General features: G+C 38.3%; 1 protein-coding gene across 8 annotated transcripts in view; it reads right to left on the bottom strand.

The window, feature by feature from the left end:
* Positions 1-25,369, bottom strand: part of Prkn (parkin RBR E3 ubiquitin protein ligase) — a 1,269,303-nt gene that overhangs the window by 655,461 nt on the left and 588,473 nt on the right. For 6 of the 8 annotated variants that reach the window (XM_074070800.1, XM_074070813.1, XM_074070825.1 and 3 more), the window contains exon 5: positions 7,682-7,765. The exons of the other annotated variants lie outside the window; for them this stretch is intronic. In XM_074070800.1, coding sequence (XP_073926901.1) covers positions 7,682-7,765 — 84 coding nt within the window. The remainder of the gene's footprint in view (positions 1-7,681; positions 7,766-25,369) is intronic. 8 annotated transcript variants of the gene reach the window in all.

Below are 25,369 nucleotides of genomic sequence, written 5' to 3'. Positions count from 1 at the left end.
TGAAAACTCTCCATTTATTGTACTGAGTTTAATAAGTGTGTTATTTATTATAGTTCAGGGGATAGTTTTAAGTATCTAATTTCAAAAGAAATAAATCTCAGAGCTATTTAAAGAGGCCCTACTTAACTATTTCTGATGAAAACACATTTGCAGTAAGAAAATTCAACCTATATCATAAATCAAATTAAGAAAATATTATATAACTTTAATTCCAGGTAAATCTTTCAAAAAATTTGTAATTTAATGTATGTTATAGACTACTAAGCAGTGAAACTAATAGCAGCTGGCTGAGAGCACCTCATTACCAGGCAGCACTCTTAGGGCCAGAGGGCTTGGCAGGGTGATGTGGCACTGTGAACTTCTCGCTTTTGCGAGTTATGGTTTGGAGCTCAAAATTAATGCCCAGACACGAGAACCTCTGGGTTAGCCTTAGCCTATGTGTGTGCAAGTTGCCAAAATACATGTCCTAACACACAGATTATCACAAATACTATCTAATAGCTTAAGGTATCCTAAAATACAAAACTAAGATTTGTGCAAAAATTTAAAGTCTTATCCCATAGTCAAAGTTGAATGAATTTCATTAATGGAGGAAATCCTAATTGATTTTGTTACCTTTTTAACCTCAAGCATTTACTCTTTTAGTCTACTAGAACTCTTTTTCTAAAAACTAAGATGCCTCTCACCAGTGCTAAGTGCCTTCCTAAAATAACAATGATTAGTGTAAAGCTGAACTAGGTTCAGATTTCTCTTTCTTTCTCTTTCTGAAGTGAATTAAGGTCAAGTTTTAAAACCTGACCTTTTAAAAACCAAGGCTAAATTTTGCTACTATTTAAAGTGAGCCAGTTAGACTGTCTTTAAATATATAAATATTAGTTGAGAAAAGATTAGAGACTCTGCTCTTTTAAATTTTAAGCATTCGGGGTATTTGTCCAAATGACAGAAATTAAAATTTTTATGAGAATAAAATATATTGTGTCCAAAATACTGTCAAAATTAATAATACTCTGAAAATGGTAAGCTACTTAAAAATGTCTATTGTCTCGTCTCCTTAAGAAATAAACACACACAACGACTTAAGAAAACACATTGTGAAATGTGTTTCGCTTTGGCTACATTTTAAAAGTGCATTCCAAAGAAGTGGTTTTAAGAGAAGGGCTGAAGAAAATAAATTGTTCATGTTGAATGCTTAACTTCTCTTAGCCACTGGCATAGTTATTCAAAGGTGAGCACACCTTCAGTGCTTTTAGTTAACAGACATTTCTGTAGGGTTCATTAGGTATGGCAGTAAGAAAATACTTGCATATCATCATTTTTCCTACTTTCTTAAGCAGTACGTTTAAGTAATTTTATTTCTTCTTTTATAGACTAAGTGATTATGGTCCTAAGTTATTTGTTTAAATCCTATGTTAGTGGTACCCCAAAATTATTGAGAGATAATGCATTTTACTTATTCTTTGGTCCATTTGAGTCATTTTATTGACTTAGAGATTTGAATTTCCATGTAGAAATTTTTTGTGAGTGACATTTAAATTCCTTAAAGCCCTGAAACATGACAATTGTTGAAGTGTTTCCTATGTGCTGCAATCAAGGGTGGGGGAATCTCCTGCGAGGATTGGGTGCCTGCCTCCCAGGGCCATCTGTTCACTGCTGTGTGATCCCAGCATCGTTCCTGAGCTTGCCCTGCAGGATCTCTCAGCTCTCAGAGTTATGTCACTCTCTCATCATGGTGGCAGATTTAGCCATAGAATCTGTTAATTCTGGCAAAAATACTTAATATATTTTGAGCACACATTACTAAGACCACACAAGTTTTCAAGTACTATATTTTTGTAGATTATCGAACCCTTTATCAAAATCTGGAAAGCCACATTTGTAGTAATACCTTTCCCTACAAATCTGCTTTCTATGTAGTTAACATGGTTTCAACAGTGGTTTTTAGTCACTATGTGGCTGGAATATCATTGTACATTCTTTTACTCGCACTGTTCTTGTGTGCTTTAGCTATACCCTTTGTAATCTGCACAAAGCTGGATTTTCTGCTTTTGGTGGAACTGGAGTTTGAACTCAGGACCTCATGCTTGCTAGGCAGGCACCCTACCACTGGAGCCACTGCACCAGCCAGGATTTTCTGCATTTGATCCAACCTGGGAATCCTTGTTTTTAAATTTCAGTTAGTGCCCTTACATGAGTCCTGTCCTTTGTGCGTGAACTACTTATTTGACCCCTTCCTGTATTTGCTTTCCTCTCTTCTTTTCCCCCTTTCCTCTTTTCCCTGTATGAATTTGATGTTCTGTATGCTATTTCAATTCCTCTGATGGTTGTCCTGGAAAGTTCACATGCTTCTTTAACTAAAAAGGTTAATATTGACAGTGACTAGGCTGAGGAATGCTATGGCCAGGAGCTGCTTCTGAACTGTTTGTGACCTGAGGTTCTGATGAGGGCAGTGGAGGTGACATATGACCCCTTTTCCTGGGAGGACAGGGAATGGATCCTCCCCGAGGGAGGACCTCCATGCCACGCATAGGAGGATTTTCCTTCTGCCCTCACTGGGGCTGGAGACTCCAGGACCAGTGGTCACCTAACTGAAGCACCATGAGTAGTGGGGGTACTGGTCAGCAAGGACTTGACTACAGCTGAGGCAGGAGAAGCCCAGCTGGAACCTAAACACTCCCAGTGCTTAAAAAGGCCTTCAAGGAGAATCAAACTTACTCACTTCCAGAACATTCCCAAAGGAGAAAAACCCCCTAGGGCTTCTGGAATCATGGGGAAAGCTTCCAGGGCTTCCTGGATTATAATGTATATAACAGCCATGATGGCTTTGACCAACCTAGGATGCATCTTATACTGCAGCTGACAGTGTAAGTCAGCTCTGGGCCAAGAAGAGTCTCCTGTCATCACATTTCATCATGGGGTTTCTTGGGCTAAGCTGACAGTAGAAATGGGTCTCTAAAAGCGTTGGGGTGCCATGGAAAGTATGGGGCCTCTGTCCTGTCCTCTTTCCTACTGTGGATAATTTGCAGTGCTACCAGAGGAGCTCTGGGATGCTGAAGGACTTGGTGGAGTGAAACTTGTCTAGAACTGAGAGTTCTTCTGAGCCCACACCCCACCTGAGGCTAGGGGAAGTTGGCTGGGGTCTTTGAGAATCAAGCACTGGCCATCTCACTATTATGGTGTCTGAATTTTCCCCATAGTGTGAAAAGTTGCTGTGTCCTGGATCTAGCTAGGTGTCCACAGCTGTGAGGTCTCAGAGAGTCAGTTGGGTAGCGCTTGTGGGTACAAACTAGCTGTGCGACAAGAGGGAGGCTGGGAGGTCAACCTGATCCCATGAGACTGTGCTCTTTCAGGAGAAGCTTAAGGTGTAGATTTTTATGTGAAATCTCCCAATTTTACTCTTTCCTGTACCACCTTAGAGTTTGGGGTCTGATATTAAGATCCTTGATCCATTTTGAGTTGATACTAGTATAGGGTGATAAACATTGATCTAGTTTCAGTTTTCAGACTGCTAACCAGTTTTCCCAGCAACATTTGTTGAAGAGGCTGTCTTTTTTCCATTGTATATTTTTTTTGCCTTTATCAAAAATAAGTTGGGTATAGTTGTGTGGATTCATATTCTTGTCCTCTATTCTGTTCCACTGGTGTTTTTGTGCCAGTACCATGCTGTTTTTATTGCTATTGCTTTGTAATATAGTTTGAAGTCAGGTATTGTGATACCTCCAGCATTGCTCTTTTTGCTGAGTATTGCCTTGGCTATGTGCAGTCTCTTGTGTTTCCAAGTGAACTTTAGGGTAGATTTTTCAATCTCTGTGATGAATGTCATTGGGATTTTGATGGGAATTGCATTAAACATGTAGATTGCTTTTGGGAGTATAGACATTTTTACTATTTGATTCTACCAATCCACGAGCATGGGAGATCTCTCCATTTTCTATAGTCTTCCTCAAACTCTTTCTTCGGATGAAAATATCTTTTTTATTGTTGATCTTACACTTCAATCTTAACAGGTTTTTCTGAAATAGTTTTAGCTTAACATTAATTTTCTTTCAGAATTTTGAAGATATTATTCCCTTGTCATCTGTCTTCCAGTGTTGATGCTGATTAAGTAACCACCAGTTGGGTTGTCATTCCTATGTAGGTAATGAGTCTTTGTAATGCTAGATGCTTTTAGAAGCTTTTAGTTGACTTTGACAATCTATAGTATCAATGTGATTTATTCAGATGTGGCTTAAATTTTATTTATGCTACTTGGCATTCATTGAGAGTCTTGAGTCTTGAAAATTATGCAAAGTTCTACTTCATTATCTCTTTAAATGATATCTTTCCACAATTCTATTTTTGTCTGAAAATCTAATATTTGAAACTTCTAACTTTTGTGTTTTACAACTTCTCTTTTATATTTTAAATCTATTATAGGTATTTTTCTTCAGGTTAAATTCCAGATCTAAGTTTTTACCTCTCTTTTCATCTCTTATTTGCTGTTTAGTCTACTTTATAAATTTGTGCCAATATTTATAATTTTTAATTTTAGCATTTCTCATGTGTGTGTGTTTAAAATGACTGAATATTTCTGATAGTCTTTTCCAAAGTCATTTGTCATATATACTTTTATTTTAAAAACATAATAAGCATACTTATATTCTTTCTGTTATAATTTCAATTTCTGTATTTTTTCCAGGTTGGAGTTCTGGTTATTCTCATTCACAATGGGTTATTTCCACCCATGTCATATGATTTGTCTGATTGTCAGTTCATGACTGAATGAACCATTATCTGGGGAATTATTTGAGGACTCTTTTGAAAGCCCAGGTATCCTGGGAGGATTTGGCTTTGTTTCAGCACAATCCCTGGCACTGTCAACTCATACTTACCCTAGAAAATGTTCTAGACTTAGGATTTTATGAGCCGCACAGGAAGACTGAATATTGTCCTCAACTCAGGTAAAGATGACTTTGTGCTTACAAATTCTTAGCGGTAACATTTTCTCTTTACTGAGAGTAAGAACAAAATAGACAAGAACTCCTACCACCTTCCTCTCAATTAGGGCACCGTATTTTATGAATCCTAGCTTTGTGTAGGATTCTGTTTAACTTTTCACCTACGACAGGCCCTAAACCCGAATGTATGTTAGTCCAACCTGCATCGCTCACCCTCAGTGGTCAGTAGTTGCCCAATCTAGGTGCATCTTACAGTTTCCTCTGTAGTCCAGCATTCTCTTAATTTTTGGCATGTGAACTTTTCTTTGCTATGTTGCTAAAACAATGGTTCTTTAAAAAAATGCATGTTTTATGACTTATTCTAGATTTTTTCTATGGTGTGTACAGCAAGGTTTTTAGGGATATTAGTTGACCATGCTGTAAGAAATACAGTTGTAATATTAATTAATTAATTTGTAACAAATTGGTAATTAAGGTAAGTTACAAATTCAGCAAGCAAAAGGCATGGCTTTCAACACCCTAAAGTTTTCCCCTTTGCCTGGTTTAAAACTAAATCCTTAGAGATACAGAATTGTTTATTCTGTTTATTCTGCCAGGACTAATCTTGCCAGTTACCACCAAGGAATATGAGGAACAGTCAGACAGTCAATGATTTTCAAAGGACCTCACATTACTGTAAAGATGAAGTGAAGACCATGAAGTTACAAATGCCAGAGGATAGGCAGGTAGATGGATGGTCATATGCATGTAAAAATACATAACTATTATATGTGATTATATCTCCATATTATATATACTATAACATGTTTGTGTATATGTGTCTATATAATTATACTTAAGAATTCTGCCCTACAAAATGCACACTTTAATTTTATCCCAGTACGAAATTCACAAGACTGTATTATGCTTTGAAATCTGTGATTGACATACACACATTATTTTTCTTCAAGATTTGCATTAATAAAAATCTATTTGTGGTCCCCAGTCCCCGTTTGACAGAGACTGCTTGTTTGACTGCTGCTTGCTGCTATCTTGGTTTCTTTGCAATCACCCAGCAGATTGGCAAGAGAAGGCACAGCTAATGATTTGAGCTCAAACATTGTACCTGTTGCTATTGACAGACTTTGCTCCTTAGAGAAGATATGAGCTGCCAGCTGGCGGTGACAGTTTGTGAACTAACACTGACATTTGTGTTGGCACTATAACAGTATTTACAGCTCAGGAAATATATACAGTCAGACCCAAGGACTGCTGAGGTAAAAAGTATAACAGTATTCCAATAATAAGTGTGACCATAATAATTAAATTATCTTAAAAATAACTTCAGAGCTTAGGGTCTCTTTCCAGAAGCATCTGCTCTATATGCAACATATGGCATGTGCTTGCAGAGAGAAACAAGTTACAAAGAACAGAGGACAATAACTCAGTTATATAACAGGCCAGCCATGTTACATTTTCTAACAGTCCACCATGTCAGAAAACTGACAATGAAAAGTGGGAAGAGATAAAGTAAAAAGTAATCTTTGAATGATAGGGACTACAAATATAAAATATCAGCATCAGGAAAATGATGAATGTTTTATCTTTGTGACTTTTCGTTGGCTCTGAACTGGCCCTCTTTTCCTAGGATCTTCTTTATCCCTCATGAACATTTCTTCATAAAATGTCTAAATTGGTACATTCAGCACAGTCACCCGTGATGGTATAAAATACATATTGGTCTACATCTCTGATTCTTGGCATATGGTTCTTAAAATCCTTGGAATTGTCAAAGAGAAGTGTTTTTTGTATGCTATTAAGTTGCCTGGTGGCTGACAACTTCCAGGAAGTTTCAGGATGGGACAGGCCACGAGAAAGACCAAGGCAGGACTTGGTCAAAATTTTAGCCCCATTTCCCAACCTCCAGGGAGGATAGAGGGGTCAAAGATTAAGTTGATGACAAATGGCTTGCATGTAATCAATATGCCTATGTAGTGAAGCTTTCATAAACCCCCAAAGGTCAGGGTTTAGATAGGTGAATTTCTGGATATTTAGGACAGAACATTGGGAGAGGACATGGAAGCCCCACCCTCCTTCTGCCCTACTCCTTCCTGTGTACCTCTTCAACTGTATCCTTTGAAATATACTTAATAACAATCCAGAAAATGGTAAATAAGGGTTTTCCTGAGTACTGTGAATGGCCCTAGCAAATTAACTGAGTCCAGAGGAGGTGTGGGGACCCCGATTTATAGCTGGTCAGTCAGAAGTAAAGAGGAAAACCTGGGGCCTGAAGATGGCATCAGAATGGGGGCAGTTTGGGGGACCAAGCCCTCAACCTATGGGATGTGACTCTGTTTTCAGCCAGTGTCAGAAGAAAATTCAATTAGAGCACTCTGAGCTGGTGTCTGTTGCTGCATAATCACTTGCTTGCTGTTGGAAGAACCCAGCACTTTCTGAGGTCACAGAAATCTGCTGTGTGGATTGTTGCATTAGAAAGGTGGAGGAAAATGGTTTTTGTTTTTGTTTTGTCTTGTGTTTTGCACGTTATCAAAAGTGGTTAAGTCACTAGGAAAGTGACACTGGAAGGCAATAATACAGGGAGAACTTTTGGTGAATGTTATTAACACATTCGGATATCACTTCTGGCAAAGAGTGTTAGGTAGAAGGAAAGTCAGGGGGCATTTTTGTCTCTATTCTAGTTTCTCAGTAAACACTAAAGATGTCATGGTTTCCTTATTTGATAAAGAATCCATTTTCTCAGCACTTACTGCTCGGGTTCCAGGGCAGTTTGGAGACTGGCACTCACCACTCATCTGATTAGGAATTAAGACATCTTCCCAGCAAGATGGACCCTTTGAGAAGAAAAAAAATCATCTTATCATTGGTACACAAATTAAAATACAAATGTACCCTTAATACATTTTCTAAAGCCTTTACATTCATATTACAATATGGTAATACAGTAAATGGATGGTGGAGTGATCTTCAGAGTGTGGTCCACAGGCTGGGGGATGGGAGGCTCTCTAGAAGCTTTTGGGGATTCTGCTAGGTCAAAACTATTGTCATAAATATACAAGATTTTATTAGGCAGTTGCATCTGAATACATTCATTTTCCGTTCCTATATTTCCCCCAGGGTCCTAGTTAAATGTACTCTTATGAAGAAGGCCTTCTCTGAGCTTGGCAGATCCTCTCCATCTGCTCTACCAGCTTTCCTTGCTTCATAGCAGTTATCACAGCTGAGTTTTTGTCCCACTGAGTGTGAGTTCCACAGGGCAGACTTGGTCCACTCTATTCACCACACCCTCCCAGCATGTACAGAGGGGCTTGACACAGAGGATGTGCTCAAAAAACTCTCCTAGTCATTAAAGAGATAAACAAATAACAGCAAAAGTCTTTCTAGCAAATAAGGGGAAAAAAAACACTTAAAATGAAATATCAGTGTTGACCAATACATTGCTTTTCGGAAGCAATCCATCAGTGTGTATCAAAGGCTTTGCCTGTTTCCTAACCTGTTGTCTAAGTTTCAAGAAACCCAGACTGGCCCAAAGCACTCAGAGTAGAAAGAGCTTTAATGTTCACAGATGTTTTGAACAAAGTCCTAGGAAACTGAAAACAGCCCGAATCACCAAAGAGCATTAAACAAACGTCCACAACTGAATCAAATAATATGCAGCAACTAGAATTCATTGTTCTTGTTCTCTAACAATATACTTGGTGAAAGGAATACAGAGTCACATTAAAGTAGGAGCACAACTATTTAAGTGATTATAAAGGGGAAAATTACAAGGAAATAAATATGCAATCTCCACTTTTGGAGGTAGTTTAAATTTTTAATTAAATAATTTTTGGAAGTTCATTACCATTTTAATTGGTGACTTTTAAATGAAAACAAACATGGAAATTGTACATGAAAGATTCTGTTGTGCAGTGTTGAATGTGTGCAGTCCCCTGGAGACTGCCTGTCCCTGGTCACTTGGTGAGCACAAAACTCATGCCTCGCAGAGGCACCAGTAGATTTGCGTTAAACAATTATCAGTGTGTGAGCCCATGACACCAGTGAGAATGGAAGGCACAGTGGTTGAGAAAAGAGGTTCATGCTCTTCTGGAAATGTGCAGTGGGTTGGAGAAGAACATGGGTCTCTGTTCCTGCAGGACCAGGTGGAGGGTGAAGACAAGGATAAAAAAAGGCTGGGAGAGAAGGCCTAGGGAATCCAGACCCACAAATTTCATAAACAGAAGATTCTAAAAGCTAGAGAGAAGGGTCAGATCACCTACTTGGAAACAAATAGCAAAAGAGAATTTTAAAATCATAGCTATACCTTCATTCAAGCTCAGAGGGGAAGATTTTTTAACCTCAAACTCTGCCTCTAACCTAGTTATCAATTAAATGGGATAAAATGGGAGAGTGGTAAAAAGTTCTTATGGGACCAACATTGAGTTGCAAAGGGAACTCCAAGTTTAGGAGAATGACACCTTGAGGACAGTTGAAGGTGGACTGGGAGAGAGTCTGGGAGGGCGTGAATGAAGAGTTAGTTGAGCCAGTGTTACTGTAGCTGTGACTGGAAGAATGGAGGGGAAAAGATGGGCAGAGCTTAGGTGGTCTGAGGTGCACTGCCCGGTGCCAGGTTCTGAGGTGCAGTAACTTTGGAGCTTTTACTTCCAGACATTTGTACTCGGTCAGTGCCTTAAGTCAGAGAAACAAAATCAGTCATGATGGGTCAGCGTGAGGACCATTTCTGCTCCAGGAATCAGCTCAGAGTAGTCAGAGACCTTGCAGTGGAAATGAGTGAAAATGCTGGGAAGGTGTGCAAGAAGCCAGAGGTACTTCCTTGAGTCTACATGAGTCTTCCCCTCTTTCACCAACACATACACACATGCACACCCATGTACACTAATCCATGCACACACATATGCACACACCACAGCACACTCCCACAGATGCACATAACCCTACACGTGTGCTATTCTAGAGAAAAGCACAGGATGTGTGAGAAGCTGAGCTCCACCTGAAAAAAGCTAAGTCATTCAACAGTAGCTGTTTAACCCAGGTCTCAAAGGGAGCCAGAGTTTGAATTAATAGATTAGTCCAAAGCCACTGCTTAGACTGGATATTAATTAAGTGTGCAGAAAAGAGTTACAGCAGGCCTGAAGTGGCTATTGTTAGGAAGGCTTGCCGTCCATGTTGACCCTTGGCTGGCATTTGGGAACTTAGATTTCAGAAGTGTCCTCACCATTCTGTTACTGATGTGGGTGGTTTGCAGAGCCTAACCTGTTTGGACAAACCATGATTCATGCCCCAAACTTCTTCCTCTCAGGGATTCTGGAATTCTGATAAGTGGTGAGCAGAAAACAGTCCCTTCTAAAAGCCCAGGCTTTGCGTGTCCAGTGAGGGTCCTCCTCTGGCTGTCTCCCGGTGCACCTCTCCCTTGGGAGATTTTGCTTCGTCTTCTTTTGCTGTAAGGAGTCTGAGTCATAAGCATGACAGCACAGCCGGTCCTTTATGTGCAGTGAGTCGCTGCATCTGGAGGTGGGCAGAAGTCTTGAGGCCCACAACACAATGTCACACAAATTTTATGCCAAATTAGTCATCAGGCATGCTCCCCCAGTGACACAGGGCTCATCCTTAACATGATGTCTATCGGTCAGAAAGAATAAGAAATCCCACTTCCTTTGCACATCCCACTATTGTCATGATAATGTAAATGCTTATTTGATTTTCAGCCTTAGAGACACACTAGTGAAAACAGACAAGGTTTTAATTATGGTTATGGAGCTAAATGTGTATGTTACTCGGGTTGGACAATGTAAAAGTAAAATACAAAAACTAAGAATGGGAAGGCTAGCTGGGTAAAGAAGGGAAAAGGAGGAAAGGGAAACTCTTACCTCACAAGTGGTGGTTTTTATTTTAAGGCCATCTACATATTTGATTGCTAAGCATGTGCATATAGTCACTTGATAAAAATTACAAAACCTTGACATAAGAGAGGTGAAGCAATGATACTTGGAATCTTGATCCCATTCGTCAGCCTCATTTTTTTAGCTTAAAGTGAGAAAGCCATTGGGGAAATTTGGTTGCCAACATCATGTTTCAACATTTTACAAGATTCAGAGACTGCATCTTGGTTGGTTGTTGTAATCTCTATTTCTCTGTAGGCTGTGGTTATATATAAGATTTTCTCATTTTTCTACAACTAGGAAAACTTTAGTGTCAAATTTGGAGACTGTCTCCAGCAACATTATGTAACTCATAATGAGTGCCACCCTTGCTTTCTCATCCAAATTGGTTTTATTTGGCTTAAGTCTCAATGCAGCCCGGCAAACTTGTCAAAATCAAGTTGAAACCAGTCGTGGTCTATTTGAGGGTCTTGTGATATTTCTCTTTCTACTCTCCAAAGTTCCTGATAGCTCCAACAGGAGCAGCTTCTTGTGTTCCTTCTGTCCAGGGACCAAGTCTTCTTCCTAAGGGAACAAAGTGAGCTGTAGCCTCACAACTGTGCTAGGGTTTGACTCTTGAGCCATGGCTGGTGGTTCTTCAGGATAAGTTGCAGTAGGGTGGAGGCTATGGAAAGTCCTCAGCTTTAAAACAAATCCATGTCACTGTGTTGACTAAGAAGTAGATGGGGTGGCAGTCACTGTCCATAAGCACAGAAGTTTCTCCTGAACTACTTACAGTATTTGAGATGGGAAAAGAAAAGCCCAACATGGCAATAGCTGGAAAGGGTTACCAACATCCTACAGCAGGAGTCAGGTCTCATTTACACTCCACTACTCAGAATAAAAGTTCTGGCCTCAAAGTCTGGATGTAAATGAGATTTTCTGTACATATCACTTGATATTTACTTTTTGTATCTGAATTTTTAGTGTCCAACCATTAATTTAAACATTTATGCAACAATTCCTAGAATTGTCACATGAGGTAAGAGTATCTGAAAAATCCTTGTGTTATGTTGAGAAATTATAGAAAACTCATTCATAACTCCCTTCTTGGTCTCAATCCATAACATAATGATACAAATAATAAAATTAATTAGAATTCTGTTAGATATGGGAGTCCAACTTAATGCCATCTACAAGCTAGTTTACTCACACAGCTCACACTGTAAGGATGGGTGCTCTACCCATCTTGACGAATATTGAACACTGTGTTCCACCAATTACATGGCTCAAGTGTGTATAATTAACAGCTTTAAGACAGGAGTGAGAAAGGTATGGAGAATGCAAATGAAGTGGTAGGAGGGAACTGAATTATAACATATTAGAAAAGAACCAAAAAACTATTTCATCTTTCAAAACTAAAGAATTACAGAAAGATATATAGAAAAAATCAGAACAATGGTAAATATGTACCTTAAAAATCATTTGACTGCTTTCGGAAAACTTTCTTTTTTTTTGCCTCGTTAGAGGTTACAACCAAAATAAACTATAGAAATTCCGGAAGCAATGCTACAGCTTGGATTTTAAGCACTCCTCAGGGCTCTTAGCTCCCAGCTGGGCATTATTTGGAGGTGAGACCTTGTGGAAGGGTCTTCTGGTCATTAACGGTGTACCCTCAAATAGAATTGTGAGACCCCACTTCTTTCTCTTTCTTTTTATTCCATTCCTGGCCATGAGGTGCAGGCCCTTGCTCCACCACACACCCTCTTTGTGATAGGCCATTGCTGGCCCCAAACAGCACTGCCAATTGATCATGGACTCAAACCTGCAAATCTGTGAGCCAAAATAAACCTTTTCTCTTTATAAGTTGACTTACCTCAAGGATTTGTTATAGTAATGGAAAGCTATTTAAGACAGCAGCTCATACAGAGGTAAGTGAACCTGCTGGCTACATCTGGCCCAATGCCTGTTTTTGTATATATAGTCCATGACCTAAGAAATCTGTTCACACTTTTAAACGGTTGGAAAAGAAAAGCTAATACTCCATGATGCATGACACTTATGTAAAGGTCAGATTTCTAAAGCTGTGTTGACACGTGGTTGTGTATATTCTTTGGCTGCTTTTATAGTATGTGTGCAGAGCTGTGTTGTTCTACTTAGATTCGAGGGCCTGCAAAGCCACAAGGTGTTCTCAGGCTCCTCATGGGAAAAGCATGTGGCAGCATTTGGGTTCATACACAATCACATTAGTTTGTGGAGTAGCTGTATCCTAGATCTCAAGGAGGAAATTACTTCAATTAAAACCCTAGAGCTGCTGACCTGAATAATCCAAGAAGGCTTGACAGAGAGAGCGGTGGCAGTCACATCCAGTGGTTCATCCAGCAGTCAGAATTGGTAGGTGGAAAGTAATAACTGGAGATGATTTGTGCTGACTGATGTCACCACCCACAGAAAAGCGTGAAGCAGAATATTATCTAAATAGACTTATATGATACATGGAAGTCAGAGGTTCTGAAAAATTATCCAAAATAGTAGAGAATAATGCTAAACTCTACAGCGTGTGAGCTTTAAATTTTATTTTAAAACATTCCAAAACTAATCCAAAAGTCATTCTGACTGTTCTTCAATGCCCAGTGAAGTGGAAAACTGAAGCATTTAACCGACTACTTCATATCCAAATATTACTCTGACAGGGTCTAGATAGACAACAAAAAGATAGACTTCTTGAATTACCAAAAGCAAATGCCCTATTCTGCTGTTTATATGTAGATGCAAACATTGCTGCTTAAAATAAATTGCAAATGTTATTTTCCAAAATGTTACTATAAAGTCTGGCCATTTACAGTTTTTGAAAAGGCTTATTGTTAGACTGAAAAAAGGCTTGGAAGGATAGGTGGGAGGCGGCTCAATGTCAGCACAGATTTTATTCGGGAGAAGGACTCTGTGAAGGGAGTTTCTAACAAGAGATCTAGAGCCCACTGCCACATATAGGCTTAAGGTAGACAGAGGGTGGAAAAGTACCGGGAAGTTTGCTGGGTGGGAAAATTTTCTTGTGAGTCACTAAAGAATGCTGTTGCTGGGCAACCAAGGAAGATAAGTTGTGGTAAGGTCACTTGTCTGCTCAGCTGTCCTTGATGCCCACCCAGAGATAAAGGTTAATAACTTTCCCTTTGTTAGTCTTTGGGGTCGAGTGGGGAGCTTCCAATAAGTCAGTAGCGGGGGGAAGGGGAGGGCAGGTGGTGGTCTGGTCCCAACAGTTATTATAACAATAAATTTACTTAGGCTATATTTACTATCTATTATGTTAACATAAAAAATGCTACATTTTAAAAAGTTTTCTTGAATAATTTCACAAATACATAAAGCCACAAATTAAAATTAAGGGACAAAATGATTTTGGAATTTTTAATTTTGAAATGTGTTATATTATATTGTGATACAATATTATAGAGATGCTTGTGTCTTTAAAGCATCTCTACTACTTAAAGGCCTGGGTCCTTCCTTTATCTTTTCATCTCCATCTGCAACAAGTCAATGCAGAGAAAGGGCTCTGCAAGTCAACTGCAGAACATTTCTACTTTTTGGAGATGTGCTTGAGCTGGTTTCTGTGACCCATTTCCAACTTAGTGCTCCCCATCTGAAGCAAGGAGGTCAATACGTCCTTAAGACAGTGGTTATGAAGGTTAAATAACACTTTGCACAGTGCCTGGCACACAGTGACTTTTTATAAAAATGGCAATTGTTGTAAGTGTTATTTCTTAGTTCTCAAAATAGAACCTCCTGGGTAGGGTTGTTTTGGGGTTAGTCAATAGCTGAGCATTAAGAGGCCAATTTCAAGGGAACTGACTCAAGCCCCAGTGGGTTTTTTTTTTTTTTAATTCTTCCCTTTTCTCAATTTCCCTCCTATCCAGCCATTCCCGGGGATCACAGCACTTTCTAGAGCTGCATGTAACTCTGTTAAAGCAGACATCTCCATCTGTCGCACAGCAGACACTGTTCTGCACATCCATCTTCCTCCGTGTGATTTAAAGTTCCTCTGCTGCTGGCAAAGCTAAGCACAATGTTATGATCATAGCAAAGACTCAGTAAACACAATCATTAAATAGTAAGCAGGAAAGTAAAGGGACAATCCTTCAAAATATTCTTCAACTGGCCAAATATTCAGTGATTGCCTGTTAAGCCCTGTGAGTACAGTAATAAGAAAAAGAGAAGAATCCTTTTCATTGTAAATTTCGTGGAGTAACTACACAAGCTGGTGTTACAAACGAACTAAGCATGCCCATTCAAATGGATAAGAAAATGTAAATGCCTGTACCAAACACTGGCATGACGCAAAGCAACTTTAACACACATGCTGGTGGTGCCAATGGGAACTGGTCAGTTCCTTCAGACAACTATGACGCATTTTTTTTAAAAAAAGTAAACATATAACTAACATGAGATGTACTCATTGCATTTCTAAGTATCCATAACACTTGAAAATACATCCACCTTCAGAATTACATACAAACGTTCATAAGTTTTATTCTTAATGGCTCCAATCTGTAGATACATACACGTGTATGTCGATGGAAACAGAAATGGATGAACAAGAAGAGGTGGTGCTGACAGTCATTTTCCTTGTGGCTGTAATTCTGAGTGCCTGTTGGCTAGGAGCTGGGGGGCCTCCTACAGTTCCTGGCTGTGTAATTGTCCTCAGCATGGCACAGTTTATTTTCTCAGCCAGCAAACACTATCTGCTCCTCTCTACTCTGATGTTGTCCCCTGTCCTCTGGTCAAGAGAAGTTACAGAACCATAATTAAGAGAGTGATAGGTATCAATACAATTTTGCTGTGTTCTCATGGTTAGAAGGAGGTCCAGGTCATATTTTAGAGGAATAGTTTCACAAAGGCATGTACATCAGGCTGCAGGAGGTCACTGGGGTTACTTTTTACCCTGTGTGTATCCATTGCACACCCATTTCTGGTGAGGAGAAAGATGTTTTGTGAAATGAAAGTTTGAGAAGTGGTAATTCCATATGTGATTTCATTGCTAACTGCTATTGCCTTAATATTAACATACTTTCCAGTTTAAATATGTGAATATTGGAACACTACCCTGAATTCCTTTTAAATTTTCAAACAGAGAATGTCATTTCCTAGTTTAGGAGATATTAAGACATAAATATTGGAAGAAACCAGAAATTGAACTTCTATTTATTCTGGCAAGTTAAACTTGAAAATATCAGCACATTTTATAAAAACAAAGACAGAAACATGTTTTGCTCTAATGAATGTATCCTTTTTCCTAACTTGAATTTGTACCCTATGACTTCTTAGAAAAGGAATAGCTTATACTTTTACACTTACCTGAAGGTTTCCATACACAAAAAAATTAGTTTTCTCATTTACCAGCTACTTCTTCAAATTATTTAAACATTATTAGGAGGCAAGCGATAATTAAGAAAACATCTTAAGAGGATTATTAGCTCAGTCCTTGTCAATATTTTTTTCATTCTTGATTTTGATACTATACCAATAATATAAAACACCATATTTTAAGATATTTTATATGGTGCACAAGAAAGTTGGAGAATCAAAAGTGATTTGGCAAATCCCATCCAAACTCCAAGAGAATAATGATCACAATACAATGACAATGACACTGCCTTGATTCGTGTAGCACTGGGTTGTTTTATGCAGGACTTGCACATTCCCAAATCAAGGGTAAAATCATTCCAACAAAGATTTTGAAGGCCTAAATTCTATACAAACTTTCACTAGACCTTAGGCTAATCAGTTTAGTGTCTTTATGCCTCACTAGCTCATTAGTAAAATGTAGACAATAAAAAGGCTCAGGATCCAGTATGATAATGAATGAGTTAATTGACATAAAGCCCCATCCAAGCAATAACAGGCCATTCAGAGATTAGTTAGTGAAGGGCCTGCCCAACAGTAGAAAGGAGTGGACTCAGGTTTATGTCACTTTATACAACCCCAAAACAAGTGCCACTTACAAGCAGAAGAAACAGCAGCTGCTGGTGGTGTCAACACCAACTCAAGCCAAGCATCTGTGCTTGTGTTGCTCATGGAGCGCTGCAGAGTTAGCTCAACAGATGCCAAAGCAGAGCACTCAGCTGGCTCGGGAGACCTTCCCTAAGAACTGGAGCATCTCTCTACCACATAAGACACAATTTGCCATGTAATTTACTTCCACTACTAAAATGTATTTCACATAATAAAAAGCAAGCATTTCATAATCTAATTCTTGACATTATACTTCTCCATCTAAGAGAATTATCATAAGAAAAAAACGCATCTCTTAAACAAATCTGCATTCTTGTAAGGGAAATGACTCTTGCTCTGCTGAGTAGCTCTGCTGAGTTTTGACATAGTCAATCACCTTCACTATGTACCGAGAATCCCTGTACATAGGGTACAACCACGCTAAATGCATCAAATGCCAAACAATGTGCTTATTCCTGTGCAATTTCCAGTTACCAAACAATTCCTAACCTACAGATGCCTTCAATTACATTACTAAGTGTTGACAGCTTTCCTGTAAGCACGTCACAGGGATGGCAGGACTTAAATGGCAGTGATTTTTTTTGTCCTAGTTCATTGAATTTAAACAATGGAGACAAACAGAGACTTACAGATACAGTGATTTGCTTTTATGTCTCTTCACAGATTTAATTTAGGAGAACCATATGATTATCGTCATCTGTTCAAGTTCTCTCTACTAAAAATAATCTAGCTGTTGCAGGAAGGGAAGTTGCTACGGATTAGAGGCAGTTTGAGGCAGCACGTTTTTCACCATTGAGAGGTACTCTCATTTCAATTCAAGGCAGGCGAACCTATCTGAGTAGCATTTACTATCACGCAAGCCTCCTTACTTATCTCAGTTGGCTTTACATCTTGATAATTATGCTTGGAACTGAGCTCTGCTTATTAAATGAGATGAGAAGTTTATTAGATTTCTAGAGAGTGTCCAGATACCATCATCCTATAAGTATTATCATTTAGTTCTTGCAGCTTTATGAATCACACATCACATCGGCGTGTACTGAGCTACTGTAAATTCCCAATTCGAAAGGCCGAAGTTAAAACATAATCAACTACTTTATTTTCAAGAAAAGGAAAGGGAGAAGTAATACAGGGCATGCTTAACACACACAAACAGATCACATTTTATTTAATTTCTCCTTCTTTTCACTTTGGTCATATTAGGGTTTGAACTCAGGGCCTCCCACTTGCTAGGCAGATGCTCTACCAAATGAGCCAAGCCCACATCCCTTTTTGCTCAAATTATTTTTCAGATAGTGTCTCCTGTTTTTGTCAGGGCTGAAATGGGCCTCAATCTTCCTATTTACACCTCCTGTGTAGTGGGGTCGAGAGGCTTGCACTACCAAACCTTGCTTAGTGGTTGAGATGGGGTCTTGCTAACTTCTTACCTGAGCTGGCCTCAAACACAGTCCTTCTGACTTTTACCTCTCAAGTAGCTGAGATTGCAGGCGTGAGCCACCTTGCCTGGCCTAATTTTTCTGTTGCTTCAATGTAATTTACTGCCCATGAATATATATCAGTCTGGCATGACTATCTTGGGCACTTGCTAGAAGCTAGACATTTTGCAGTGGTAGAGGTGAGGCTTGTGGGATTAAAGTGAGAAGCTGGCCAGATAAGGACTTTGCCAGAGACTGTAAAGAAATGAACTTTTCAAGGATCAAAAGGGCAATGAACTTGGAAGAGCCCACTCAACCAGACTTTAACACATAAGCAGTGAGCAGGCTTTGGGCTGACAGAGTGGATCAAGAGCAAGCTTCTGGTTGACTATCTGTAATGACACTGCTGTCTATTTCTGAACTATGGTTAGCTCCATGTTTTCATTGGGCTGCAAAAACATGGATAAGAACTTAAATTCTTGAGGCCTTAATTAAAGTGATTAAGACAATGTGATTTGGGGGTCAAAAGAAGAGTCAGGTTGTCCTTAGAAAGGAATGGTGCCAAAGCCTTTTTAAAGGCATTGTCCAGTTTAATATGCATGGACTGTTTTTTCAAGTCTCAATGAGTTTTTGCAAATCAAGATATTTCCTCTCCTTTCTCTCCCTTCTCCTCCTCCTCTGCCTTTATTTTCATTCTTCTCCCTCCCCTCCCCACAGAATCAGTTATAATCAAGATCCAGTTATCTCTAAGAACCAGGCAGGATTCTTTTTTATGGTCTAATTATAGAGAAGAGGAAAATGTCAATTCTAGATTAAAACAAAGTAAATTCATAGTTATCTGAAATTCCTCAAGACTAATTTAGATAGGCTAAATTTCTTATCAAAGGTGTTTTAAATTCCCCACATTTTTCTGTAAGAATTTTCTCAAAATATTATTTTATCATTCACCCATATCTTTTGGCTCAATATTTTTGGCATAATAAAACCAACTCCCTTTAAGTTTTTTCATACCATATATGTCTTTCTTCAAATGAAGTGAAATGATTTTTATTGAAGAATGAATAGGCTTCTGGTTATAATTGATTATCATTCTAAACTTTTTGAAATAATAATACTTTTAAGGGAATGATTTGCTCCCTCACATCCCTGTCTTTGCTTAGGAAACTGGAACTCTCATCTTCTCCTGGACCCCTTCTCTCGCTCACCCAGGAAGTTGTCCAGGGGCTCCCTCTGTGAGCAGGTGTGGAACTTCATCTTGTGGGAAAAGAATGGATGACCACCATGGCCATAAGCCTGCATTGGATCCCCCAAACTAGCTTCCTCAGAAATATAGCAAACACTAATGTCTACTGATTCAACGTCCATTTCTCTATTGCTTTAAAACAGGCAGGGTACAATTAATTAATGTCCTAAGACCTCAAGAACTAAAGCAATTGCTATTTATGAGCACATCTAGGGCAAGAAACATCAACAACTCCCTGCATGCAAGACCTACACTCACACTGTCCTTTGGTTTGGCGTGTCATTGTGGTTCATGAATTTCTCTAAAATTTTCCCAGTTTTAAATTCTCATAACTTCAGTGCATGGGCACAATTTGTTCAATCATATCCATAACTCATTGTTCCTGATTATGTTCCTTGAAACTGGTCTTCCAGCTTGCACATGCCCTCCTTGTTTCTGATAAATGCTACTTTAAGAAATTCATTCATAGAAGTAATTGTGACATTATGCATAAATCTAAAGACAAAGGGAAACAGAATGTTCCATGTCCAAAATTATGTTCCAATTTAAGAAAATCTTTTCTCAAAACCACATTACTTACTTTTAAGTAATTCAAATCTCATCTGCCATTGCTTTACTCAAGGCCAAGGAAAACAGTAATATTTTCATTGGAACTTATAAAACTTCTTTAAGTTTTATAATGAATCCACTTTTGAGGAAAACTTTGAGGGTCTACTTCAAAATGACTAAGCAAAACAGAACTGGCTTGGACATTCATTATGACAATAAGTAATGTATTGGAAATAAGTGTGCTAAAACTTACTAATTTATAAAAGGATTTCTGGCCTACTGGTATGAATAAGATAGAGAAGTTATCATTAATTGCAAAGAATTGTGTTATTGTGCAAGTTTCCAAATTAATACTTAAAAAAGATTAGGGAAAGATCTGATTTGATAGATTCATAACCTGACTCTCCTTTGTCTTTACACAAAATCACAAAGCCTGATGTGGCTCAACCTTTCTTTTGAAGCCGTCAGAGGTTGGCATACTGGGAATCACGAGATGTGACAGCTGATGACCTGACAGTCGTGAAGGGTAGAGAAAAGTTAACCTGAAATTCCCAAAGCTCAGCATTCAGGCCTCTTCAGGGGTGGAAATAGCTGTGCCTGGCTCAGTAACCTTGACGGCATCACTTTACTAGAACAAGGTCAAGTGGAAGGTCCAAGGGAACAAGAATCTGTAGCTTAAGATCTCAAGGAAATGAATGGCAATCTAGTTGGAAAAGCAAGAATGACATTTGGGAACAATGAAGAACATTAAAAGACAGAACAGCCAGCTTTTCCATTTTCTAACTCAAAAGTGAATTCTTACTTGCCATACCTTGTTCCTAATACTCACTGCCTCTCGAAATTGGTAAATCTGTATGTCATTTTGAGACCCCAAGTGAGAGCCTTAATTTTAGGCCTCATACTCTTGGATAATTGCAATAACTTATTAGCTAGTTTGTGGGTGTCCTTCTCAGCTCTCTTAAATGGATTTACAAGCCTCCCAGAGGGCTATTTCTGAACAAAAGCAGCAACCTGTCCTCCACCTGCTTAAAAATCCTCCAATGGCCCACTCATCTTCTGGACAGTATAGTCTCCCAAAGCCCTTTCTTACTAGGCAGCTCTTCTCCTTCCCCATGTCTTGGCCTATTCTCTGGCCAGCCTTTCTGTTTTAATCCACACAGACTGACAAGGAAAAAGAGGTAAGTATTACTTTTAGTCTTCCTGAAACTTTTTTCAGCTTAGGAAATGTTTTGACTTTCTAGCGTCTTGGGGAATGTTTAACGATACTGAATAGTTTCTAGGGCTACAATGATACTGCACTGAAGTCCTATTTATGGGAAAACAAACTGCCCTATTTCTTCATCAAATATTCCTCCATCATTCTGCTGTTGCCTGTTGTGGGCACATAAATCTTAACATCTAGCTTGTCACCTTTTGCTTTGCTTCTTGAAATTTCCTGGCAAGAGCATTCTCCTAGGATTCCTCCCCAGCTGTTGAGACTGATGGAACAAAAGTTTCTCTGCCTCTATGAAGATGCAGAAAATGACTACCATCTCATGGTTTACTAAAATCTAGTGAACTGAGATGATTTCTAACAGAGAATGCAATACAAAAATGCCATATTCATGAAAGTACCTGAGTTCAGGACTCATTACTTTGCTTATTAACTTGGGCAAGTCATTTCAATTCTAAGATGCTCAGGTTTCTCTAGGTACAAAATAAGAATTGCTATCAGCTCTTGATATCTCACAAGGTCTTTTTATGTGCCTGAGAATAAAACAAACAAAACATATGAAAAGTGATATTCTACCTTCAAAACACTGTACAATGCCTAGCTGTTGCTTTTCTCTGCATTAAGCCACGCCATAATGACCTTTCACAAAATCTTTATTAGAGTAGCATGCATAGTGTTTTATAACATAACTTGAAATCTTTACTTCCAAAAAGAGAAATAATAAAATTTTTTCAGATGATGAACTATAAGCATCTTCTTGTCTACTAATAGAACACCAACCTACTGCCACAAATCCAACTAGTCTTTTTAGAAATTAAAAATAGTCACAATCAGAATCACTTGATGCCAGAGAGTGCTTGAAAAAACACTGAGCTATTAATTCTCTTTTACCTTAGGAACAACTTAGGAAATTCTGACATATTCTACTAAACCTGCAACACATATGTCTTTTTAATATGTGAACTGATACAATTTTAGAAGTAGAAAAGTTGGCATTTTTTCACTTTTCTAAGGTTGAATGTTAAGAACTAATGTTACCAAAATTGCTATTTTCTAGAAATTCAAAGAATTTTATTCTAATTGAAAATATTAAGAATTGAAATAATGTGTGAAATACACATATGACAACAGACATACTTTTTCACAGGGATGAAAGCTGTTAAATGCATTATGCTCATATTATCCAAAATGTTTGAATGACTAGGCCAAAGTTTCTCTTTCTGGATTTGAAATTATATGTTAATTGCTCTGAAGCCAAATCATGGGATCGCCTTAAGTTAGGCTTACAGTTGACCACTTATATCTAATCCTGAACTGGAAAGGCAGCTACATGGCATGAGCACCATGGAGAACGCCCCCAGAGGGGCTGCATTTGTGGGCTCAAGACAAAAGCAAAGATTTAGGCTGCTGGTTTCTTTCAACAAGGCTGTGAGAAATGATTTTCCTAAGTGTAGAAAATTGCTACACATTGTGAACATATTAGGCGGCTGTAAATCTGAAGTGGTCTGAGAGATATCAAAAGGCTGCCACTATACTTTAGATACCATTTGTGCTAATCAGAGTTTTTGGCTGCTGTGACTAATAACTGTGAGACACAGTTTAAAGGAAGAAAGATTTTTTTTTGTTTTTTCTTGGCTAATGGTTTCGGTCTGTGGTTGGCTGGCTCCATTGTTTCTGCCCTATGGTGAGGCAGAACATCATGGAAGAAGGATAAGGTGGAGCACAGATGGTGACATCATGGCAGCCAGGAAGCAAACATAGTGACACTTCCCTTTATAGGGAAACAATACCATTTAAAGGCACACCACACCCCCAGTGACCTACTTCCTCCAACCAGGGTCCACCTTCCTCTCTCTCCCAATAATACCATGAAATTATCAATCTGTCAGTGGATTTATCCTTTGGTGAAGTCAGAGCCCTCATGTCCAATCATCTCTCAAGATTGGATCCATCAGCTGGAGACCAAGTTTTCAATGTATGAACCTTTTGGGAAACACTTTATATGCAAATCATGACATTACTGTTTAGTATTGTTTGGATATTAAGAATAGAATTTACATGAATGTTCAAAAATAATTATAATGGACACATTTATAAATGTGATGTGACAGCTGTGTTAAGCTGTTGCAGTAGCTATGCAGGTGACCTGAGGTATATGTTTGTGCTATTTTCGATTTTTCTCTACTCTGTGTTATCAAGTGGAGTGTTTGTACCTAGCTATAGGCAGCACAGCATCACTGCAGTACATATTAAAGCAAAGCTTAGTTATATTGCACAAGATAGTTCCTCAAAGATGATATATAAAGGAACACTTTGGACAAAATGTTCCTCTCTCTGCACTGTCACATAGCCTGAAATTACTACACTAACTTGAACTCCACTTAATGTGAAGGAAGGTTTTCCTGAGTCTAATTCAAACAAAAACTCTGAAGTGACACATTATTCTATCACTACCCATTGCTATGTTAATACAGATGAACTGATCAGTGTCTTTCACACACATGCATGCACACACGTATGCATACATGGTCAGTTGGTCCTCATGTCATAGGACAATGCGAATAGGAAAAGAGATATCTTAGAGGACAAATCCTGATGCACATTGTCAGGAGTTGGGGTTAAAAACTCATGAGGACTCAAGAGTTGCTTAGTGTTTAGGAGGCAGGAGGGGCTTTTAGATAAGGGTATCCTCATTACAGACCCAATGTAAACCTGCATTGGGTCTGTAAGAAGGTAATTTTAAATTAAACCCTATTAGATTATATAGTTGGAGATTGAAGAAAAAGCATTGGCCCCAAACACAAAATTAATTCAAATGAAATGACAGGGAGAATAGTATTATAAATCTTCTGATCTCAACAGTCATATCAATTTGTTAATTTATATAATTTACAGCCTCTGATCTATTTTGAATAGCAATACATACTTGATTATTTATTTAGTCACGCAAATGTTTATCATGCATCTACTGTGCGGAAAGCTTTGTGCTAATTGCTAGAGATAAAGTACAATATGATTCAACACTATACTCAAGTATTCTATAATCTAGTTGAGGACATAAAGATGTCAAATGTTTGATAGAGGAATGTATAGCATAGAAAGGGAATTCAGTTAATGGAGAGGCCAATTACAATTTTGTTTAAAACTTAAGTAAATGTTAAAAGCAGATGTGGTGTGAAATATCCAATTGGCTGGCAGAAAATTTAAATATTATCAATTTATTTCCAACTTAAAATAGTTAAATTCCAGTAAAATAAGTATTTGTTTGAGTTACATATTTTAATTAGTTGCATAGTTTGAGTATATGGTGGAGGGCAGGCTATCTTCATTTTCCTGCTCTCTCTACTACCTACTTGAGTTTAAGAGTCATTTTATAAGAGAATTTTGCATGTCTTAAAGCATTTTGGATCTCAGAATTGAGATATTTTATTATTAAAAATAAGTTTGGGAAAACACTATTAAGTGATGAGGATGGGTGAAGTCCTGTGCCTGTGAGATAGAATCACCATCTACTCTGTCCATCTAATTAGCCACTTAATAATATTTTCTTTTTAAGTTTTAGAAATTTCTCCATTGAACTCTTCATGCAGTTTCAAGAATTTCGTAGTCACACACTAGAGAATGAACTCACAATTAATATCTGCCATTTTCTTTCAGTAGAAATTATACTGCTTCATTATTTTACTTACAAATTACTTTTTTAGGGAGTCTTTCTTTTTGATGCTTACAATGAGGCTGCCCTATTGGCTCTCAACTATCTTACATTTTTAAGTAGTTCATGATAAGTCTGGGCACCTCTAATAACTGAAGCCTGTGAATGCATGAGTGGATTCTTAGTGATACCTGATCTGGTTGTTTTGAAAGATGATGAGGGGTGGTAGCAAAAGAGCCAACAAATAGATCATTTTAGAATATAGAAACCTCTAAGCTCCCACACGTGTCTAAGGTAGCACCTCTTGTACAGATGGAGAGGGTCAATGAGGAAGAGATGGACCAGCAAGGTTATTAAACTGTTACTATAGTAGTGATGTCAGCACTACAAGTCACAATCTTTAAAAACATGTTAAGAATTTTTTATACATTTATCAGTAGATAAGTCCATGGCCAACCAATATCAGGAACTGGGAATTAAGACCAAATCCCTGAGCAAAGAT

The sequence above is a fragment of the Castor canadensis genome, chromosome 1 (assembly GCF_047511655.1).
Source record: "Castor canadensis chromosome 1, mCasCan1.hap1v2, whole genome shotgun sequence".
Classification (NCBI taxonomy): domain Eukaryota; kingdom Metazoa; phylum Chordata; class Mammalia; order Rodentia; family Castoridae; genus Castor; species Castor canadensis.
The sequence above is the reverse complement of the archived record's forward strand: the minus strand, read 5'-3'. Positions and strand labels throughout refer to the sequence as shown.